This window comes from Crocodylus porosus, unplaced genomic scaffold, assembly GCF_001723895.1.
Source record: "Crocodylus porosus isolate Cpor-Errol unplaced genomic scaffold, CroPor_comp1, whole genome shotgun sequence".
Lineage (NCBI taxonomy): Eukaryota > Metazoa > Chordata > Crocodylia > Crocodylidae > Crocodylus > Crocodylus porosus.
Genome location: NW_017728931.1, coordinates 68,671,408 through 68,679,938, shown reverse-complemented (window position 1 = coordinate 68,679,938; position 8,531 = coordinate 68,671,408). Strand labels below are relative to the sequence as shown.

The following is an 8,531-nucleotide window of genomic DNA, read 5'->3' as shown; positions in this document are numbered from 1 at the left end:
GTAAATTTACTACTTGTATTTGCAGGTAGCAAATATAGTTGGTATTCAGGAGGTTTAATGCGAAGTAAGCATGTGCATGTGTAGACGTACATGCTTACCTCAAACTAAACTACGCCAATGTGAAGTTAAACATCTCATGTAGATGCTCCCAGTACCACTTAGTACAATTCCCCCTAGCATGGGAAGTTATAAGAAGAAATTATTTGATTAGTACTTGCACTCATATTAAATACAATCTTTATAGATTCAGTTAGGATGAGGAATTATTGGAGGAAAAGCCTGAAGGACAGAGTATGCAAATAGTCCCAGCTGCTGGTACTGTTTATGCATTTTGCATAAAATGATGATTAGTACTGAGAGCAGAGACCAGGAGTCCCACCTCCCAGCTGGGTATCTCCCAAACTGAGCTAGAAATTCACACTTGTCTTGTTTGTTCCATGGGCTGCTTGTTCATTTTGCATTGCAGAGTTAGATAAACAGCATTAGAAGTCAAGGCCAGAACCCAGGGTCTCCTCTCTCGCAGGGGAACAGCACAGCTCACTAAGCTCCTAATCAAACCAACTCTTTCTTCATCTTCATGTGTTCTACTTATTCTTTCACACATGGCTGCACACAAGGGATGAAAGGCTTGACATAAGCCATAACCTGGTGTTTAGAGAAGTGGGCCTTGGAAAGTCGATGACTGTTCAAACCTTCTTAAGGGTGGGGAGACCTAACCCAGGTTCTTACCTCTTGAGCACATGCCCTAACCAATAAAGTAATGGAAATTTTTTAAAGGTATGTTCTGATAAAACCCTACAGCATTTTCAAAAGTATATAGGTTCTAATTCAAATCTGATTTATAGATGACTTAAGTTACCTATGGCTAGATCCAATAAAGCACTTTCTGTATGGTAGGTATGAAGTCAAGAAACCTTTGTAAAGTAGATCCTTTACAGAGACTCCCTGTACAGTTCATCAGAGAGGTGCTTTAAAATGGGATTCGAAATATCTATCACATTGAGCAAGGACCTGCAGCTATCTAGACAGCAGAAATGCTAAGGACAGGGATATCTCTGATATTCTACTCTTTGATGTTTAAATGACTCATCCAGGAAGCATGCAAGAATTCTAGATCCACTTGGGCAGAAAAAGAGAGAGCAACAGCATGAGATAGGGCAAGAATTCAAGATGAAACATTCTTCTGAAGCATATTCAACAGGACGTGTCCTGAGAAAGTAAGACCTGGGTTCCAGGCCCCACTCTGAAGACTATTTCTATATTTTATACTGTGATTATTTAATGTAAAACATTAATTTACTAAGATCCAAAAAAAATGGTGCTTCTTGTGTTTTACTCTCCATCTGGCCTAAAGTATTTTGAATTATTTTCTGAATGGTTGTCCTACTTCAACATTGTGAATGGAGCATGATCTTAGTCCTGCTAGTGTGTATTAGGTTTGCTCCATGAAAACACACCTAGAAAATAAGGAAGAGGGAGGACAGAAATGTACAGAGGAATGTCTCTAATTTCTGTCTTTCTGGTTGGCTTTACTGTATACTAGGTGCTGAGCTACTCAGCCCTGAAAGAGTTGGGTAGTTGTTGGTGTATGCTGAGGTACAAAATAAGGCACCTGAGGATCCTGAATTTCAAATTGCTAGACCTGGTATCTCCAAAATTATATAGCAGCTAAGCAACTGTTTTCAGGACTGTAATTTTGGATTAGGAGGCTAAATTTTGCTTAAGACCCAGTTTAGGAAATGGTCTTTTACTGGACACAGACCCTAGATGAGCTCCCATATGCATGCAGAGAGGCTGCTCAGGTGTTCTGCAATTATAACGCGTCAAAACAGACTTAAGTCTGCTGAAGGATGATAATTACTGCACTCCAGCAGACTCCACTGGCACATGTATCAGCATCCCTATGCTGAAAAATGATGGCTAAGTGCTTTAAGCTAAAGCTTGTTTGACAAGGTTTAGTTCAGAGCACCCCACCACCATTTTTCTGTGTGGGGATGCTGACACACATGACACACTCCAGGTGCTTTTACTTAGTACAGCTCTCAGAGCTCTGCTAATTAAAGTGCTCCCCAACTGCTTCCCAGAGCACGTCTAGAAATGCCTGATGTTTTGAATCCATCTACACATGCATGGATCTTGAATCTTTAGCTACCTAAAGACATCTTCATGGCCAACTTAACAAGATGTGAAAATCTGGCCTAAGTCATGTCTGAAAATGGTACTTTAAAAACTTTTGCTTGTTAGCTGTTTTGGGTTTTTCTCCATCTTTCCAGGAATGTACCATTTTATTAAGATGCTGTAAACTGTCTTGAATTTTAATCTAATCCATTATGAAAAAAATCACTTTTTTCTAGCACTCCACATGTGAAGACCCATATCAGTGTTAGAATACTGTCCATGTTTCCTCAGACCATGTCAAATTCATTGCTGGTATAAATGGGGGAAAATCATTAAAGTCAATACAGTTGTGTCTAATTAATTCAGTAGCAGAATTGGCTCACTTTATAAGGAAGTGATAAATAGAAGCTAAAGCAGATATCTAATCAAAAAAAGGTTTTCAGCATAGGCTTCCAAAAGGAACTGTATTCAGCCCTCACGACAAAAGTGATTATGAATCACACTTTTATGAATGGGGTTCAAAGGGAGCAAAACAATAAGGAACCATAAGACCAAACCTATTTCAACTATGCTTTAAAGTATATACTTACTTTGCCTGAAGACTGTATCCCTTTTATCATTGCAAGACACACCATTACCCAGGCAGCCAGCAAACAAATAGTCATTTTCCAGTTTAACCCCCCACCCTCTGAGAGTGAGCTGGAAATATTCAGTGCTTCTCTGTACCAATAATAGGTAGTAGCAGAACTTTTTTCACATTCAGGCTCTATAACTGGGAAGAAAGTAAACAAATCATTAATGGTCATTGGATTCTGGGTAGGAAATACTCTTAATCACATACCAAAGCCATCTTAGTACTTACATTAGTTACATTACTTACATATTTTGCTACTATGGTACCATCATTTTATAGAAAGACTATATATACACACAAAAATCTGCAAGGTACTCCTAATACAAAAACACCACAGTCTGAGACCTTCAAAGATGGCACTTTGAAGCCTACCAAATAAACCCTTTATCTTTTGAATGAAGTGAATTTCTGTGCAGAAACCTATGCACTACCAAAATATGTTGTATACTAAAGTTCAAGTTGCATTTAACCCTTAAACTATGATTTTGTCATATAGTAATTTACTGGAAAGTTACTTCAAAATGTGAGTGATTTATTTTTGGAATAAATAGGGTGCAGCCAGATTTCAAACATGGATGCTTCAATAACCATTGCAGATCATATATACTCACACAGGTAGCTTAGCACACAAAGGTTAAAATACCATTTTAATTGTGCAAAAGTGCTTAGGCACTTGAAAACAGGGCCCTGAGCAGTAACATTCAACTGAAGGGGTTATGTATATTATAGCACGGTATATGCCACGACATAACCATAAGGCTGCCGTGCTACTACAAGTTATTAAATAAACTTGCACTTACATAACTGACTTGTTTGAACTCATACAGTTTCTAATATAGGTGCTGAATCAGAATTGTTTATGAAGGGAAGAAAAGAGGTTTATTTTAAAGATTATTGTAAAAGGAGTGGATCTTCAACAGGTTGCTGAATGAAGGGAAATATGACAATTTATATTGGCTGAAGCTTTGCCTCCAAGTGTTGAAAATGCAAGTAAAACAGGCAAAGACCTTACAGAAATACATAAATTATGCTAGTTACCCCCATTAAACAAACAAAAATGCAGTACACTCTGAAGATGAAGGCAATGCAAAGCGTAGACATTGTAAGATAATAAAATCTTGAAGATAAGGAGTACTTAGCTGTCCCTCAGTGTCATGACAGGATGAGATTATCTTCTTATGATTCCAAACTGATGGATAATTTGCTGTTCCTTTTGATTTACGAAGCAAACATAATATTGTTTGATACACAAGTCATTCACTGATCCTTTGGAGATTTTCACTGCCTAATGTGTTTATCTTAGGGTATTTTAATAAACAAGACCCTGAAATCTTTAATGGAAAATCTTATAACTATGATATTCTTGTAAACATCTTGCTGTAACCACAATGAAATTCTTTTTTTTCATACGATGCTAAATATAGAAAAGTTGTTCTTCAATCTGTTCTTGCCGCCAAAATAAACATAAAAATCGATATCAAAATACAACAATAATTACTGTTTAGCTTTCCACTTTGTTTACAAGTTATTGTCATTATTCAATTAGTCATCATACGAATTTTACATTGCTATGCCATTACAATTTCTGTATAATTTTCTTAGAGAAATTTTGTTTGCTTCTAGTAAACATATTGAAGTCATATTTGCCTTATGGGTTTAAAAACTACTGTATTTACCTAAATCTAAGATGACTTCAAATTTATATAAATTATAATTTATAATTTCCATGTACAGAATCTAATCATTGGGGGGTAGTCCTAAAATCACCCCCCTACAATGCTGCAACAGGGAAAGCAGCATCAGGGAGCGAGCAGTTGGAAGGAAAGCAGCAGGCTTACAACCTGGCTCCCTAACTACTTGACCTTCCTGCTGCCTGCCCCTCCCCATGTTGCTGCAGCCTCTGGCACCAGCCCCCACAACTCATCTGTACCACCCCACCATTGCATGTGCCTCCCCAGTGCCTGCACTCCTCCACACTGTGGTCTCCTCCGACTTGCCCCCCACCCCTCTGCCTGACCATCCCAGCCACCCCCCCCCAACCACTCCTCCACCACATACCCTCAGCCAGGGCTCTGGCACCTGACCTGCTCCAGACCAGAGGACTTGGGGACTCCAGCCCCCACCTAACAAGGAGGCAGCAGTTGAAATGGTGGCAACTCCAGCCCTGGCCCCAGGCAGGGGATTGGACTGGAGCTGGAGTCAGAGCCACAAATAAGTGTAAGTGATAGTGGCAGTGAGGGAGCAAGGAAGCAAGTGTGAGGTGGGGGGCGTGGCAGAAGAGCAGAGTGTCTCTGGGCAGAGGCAACAGGGGCAAGCCTACGGGAAAGAGGAGTCAGGGCACCTCAGGGCAGAGGTAGCAATGGTGGAGAAGGCAGTAGGGATTCAGCTGATGGGAGAGAAGTGGCTTCAACTCCGACGCTGAGACCAGTTCAGGGTTAGGGCTATAGAAGCCACCTGACCCTCCACCTTGTACTTGAATCCAAGATGAGGGGCTTTTCCCACATGTTGAATACGGGGGAAGAAACCTTCTTATGGATGTGAGTAAATACGGTCATTTATTTTTAATGAGACAGTTTTTGGTACTACAGCTTTTTTGGAGTCCTGACAATAATATTAGTTCTAAATGTGTTTTCTCTCCCCTGCTACTATGTGAAAAGCCTAAAGATAAGCTGACTGACTGAGCCACTATATAGCGAAAAGAGGGAAACTGACTAAATACACTGCACTGAGGTACCGAAAACAAACTGGAAAACTAAGAAAACATATCTTTTCCTCAGTTTTTTTTCAGTTACATTAGTTATAAGTATTAGTTTTAAGAAAAGTAGGTTTAAAAAAGAGATTGTTTTGATTGAAAATATCCCAGGAAAGAACCTAATCCAAAGTTTATGCCTGTCAATGATAAAACTGTAGTTGACTTCTAAAACTCTGGACCAAGCTCCAAATGTTTTTGTACAAACATGAGTAGAGTACATTTAAGACTTACAGGTATGAGAAGCGTTTTTCACCAAGGGACACTGATCCCATGGTAATGGATGCTGAAAAGACTGGGAAAAGTAAAACAAACTCCATCCAATGATGACATTATAGTAGAGGGCCACAAAGAAACATACCTGTAAAAAGAGGCATAGAACAAGCTTACTTAAATCATTTCTTATTTACATTCAATTAAAGATGCTAAGGTAAACACTATACTATTCCACAAAACTTCCACTAAAGTGAAAGTAACCTTTGTCTCACTGAACACTGCCTAAAGAATTCATAACTTGGCCTTTTTACTATATCTAAAAATAAAACAGAACAGTTCCAATATTTAACATACATACATTGCAATATTTTGAAGACTCTTCCTCCTAGAAGGTTAATCCTATCCTAGTGTTGATCCCTAGCACCCAAGCTTCAAAAGAATTTCAGAATATACATCAATTGATTTAACACATTCATATAATTCTGAGCATTAACATAAATATTTGTATATTAGACTGGGAGTTAAAAGGTCTGCAGCTAAGACTAATTATTTGCCTTTTGTTTAAACTGAACAGAAGTCTTAAACACAGTGTTGTCAACCAGGGTGCCACAGCATGCTCTTCAATATTAGCACTGTTAGGTATGCAAATGTGATTCACAAGATAAACCCAGATATTTCAAAAAAGAATCCATAGGGCACGTCTACACATGCATTTAAGTGTGACTACATTTAATGTGTATTAAGCTAATGCACACTAAGTGATTTTTGGGCAGGTGTCTGCACATGCAGGGTCTTACTACTAAAGTTAATGTACTTGGCACTAAAGTTAGTGCTAACTCCCTGCAGCCCTGCCATGTGCCCCTAGTGGCTGGGCAGACCCGGCACTAAAGGTAATGCCAGGTTGTATCTACATGTGCATTAATATGCTTTAACTAATCGCAACTAGATTTGATACCTATATTTGCAGGTGTCAAATTTAGGCACAATTACCTAATTTCACCATTTTTAATGAACATTAAGGGTGTGCACATGTAGACATGTGCCTGTAATGCATATTAAATTAGGTTAATGCACACTAATGAGTCTCAGGTAGACAAGCCCATAGAGTCAAAACATTCTGTCTATGTTCTTTGCAATAGAAGAATTGTTCTATTATTTTTTCTATAGTCAATAAATTAGCAAAAACTAAGAGCTGGCATTTTCCAAGGGGTGCCTTGATTCTACCAAGGTCGAGAACAACTACCCTAATGTGTTTCACTTTAAAACTATGGAGAATAAGAGACAAGTTATGTTAAGAACTTACTACACAGCTTGCAAATCCAATTCCACCAAGCTTGGGGCTGATATAATTCCACACACCAATGCTCCCTCGTCGGATTCGCTGGCCCACAGAAAGTTCCAGAAAAAACAGTGGAATCCCTATTATCAGCAGCAATATTAAATATGGCACAAGATATGCTCCTATGGAAACAAAAGGCAACATCATTATGAGGATAAGAAAGAGCATTCCAAGTCGGCTGAAGGTTTTTAAAGCCAAGGACACCATTCAGGTTTAAATTTTTGTATATAGTCAAGATAATATTTGAAAATTTAGGAAACCAAGTAATGCCATATTTTAAAAGTGGTCTATAGTTATAAATGTGTTGTCTATGTATTGGCAGGAACTTCCAATCAGAAATATTTTTTCCCTTAGACACAGCAAACAGCTTAATGATTTAGAGAAAGGCAGGAAAGAAAAAAAAAGAAAAGAAAAAAGGAAGGCAACCTAGTGTCAGAGGACACAGAAAAGGCTGAAGTATGCAACACCTTTTTCATCTCAGTTGTCACAGGCACAGTCAGTTCCCAGACTACTGCACCAGGCTGCACAGTTTGGGGAGGAAGTTAGCAGCCCTCAGTGCTGAAAGAACAGGTTAGGGACTACTTAGAAAAGCTGGACATGTACAAGTCCATAGGGCCAGATGGAATGTATCCAAGGGTATTGAGGGAGTTGGCTGATGTGATTACAGAGCCACTGGCCATCATTTTTGAAAACTCATGGCTATTAGGAGAGGTCCTAGATGACTGGAAAGGGGAAAACATGGTTTTCCATATTTAAGAAAGGGAAAAAAGAGGATTCAGGAACTACAGCTACCTGTCAGCCTCACCTCAGTCCCTGGAAAACTCATGGAGCTGATGGTAGAGGAATCCATTGCTAACCACTTGCAGAAGAAGGTGGTGATTAGGAAATGTCAGCATGGATTCACCAAGGGCAAGTCATACCTGATCAACCTGATTGCCTTCTATGATGAGATGACTGACTCTGTGGATGCAGGGAACAAATGGATGTACCTTGATTTTAGCAAGGCTTTTGATACAGTCTCCCACAACATTCTCCCAGGCTGCTAAGGAAGTATGGGGCTGGATTAATGGACTGTAAGGTGGATAGAAAACTGGCTGTAGCTTCAGGCCCAGAGTGTAGTAATCAATGGCTTGATGTCTAGTTGGCAGCTGGTATCAAGCAAAGTGCCCCGGGGTCGGTCCTGGGGCCCATTTTGTTCAATGCCTTTATCAACAACCTGGAAGATGGCATACAGTTCACCATCAGCAAGTTTGCAGATGATGCCAAGCTCGGGGAATAGAAGATATGCTGGTGGGTAGGGCTAGGATTCAGAGTGACCTAGACAAATTGGAGGATTGGGCCAAAAGAAATCTCATGAGGTTCAACAAAGACAAGTGCAAAGTCCTTCACTTAAGATAGAACAATCCTATGTACCAGTACAGGCTGGGGGCTGGCTGGGCAGCAGCTCTGCAGAAAAGGACCTGCGGGTTACAGTG

General features: G+C 39.6%; 1 protein-coding gene across 2 annotated transcripts in view; it reads right to left on the bottom strand.

Moving 5' to 3' along the window:
- Positions 1-8,531, bottom strand: part of SLC6A15 (solute carrier family 6 member 15) — a 69,566-nt gene that overhangs the window by 22,535 nt on the left and 38,500 nt on the right. For both annotated transcript variants that reach the window (XM_019543133.1, XM_019543134.1), the window contains 3 exons: positions 7,021-7,178; positions 5,736-5,862; positions 2,709-2,890 (listed from right to left, as the gene is read on the bottom strand). In XM_019543133.1, the coding sequence (XP_019398678.1) occupies positions 2,709-2,890; positions 5,736-5,862; positions 7,021-7,178 (467 nt within the window). The remainder of the gene's footprint in view (positions 1-2,708; positions 2,891-5,735; positions 5,863-7,020; positions 7,179-8,531) is intronic.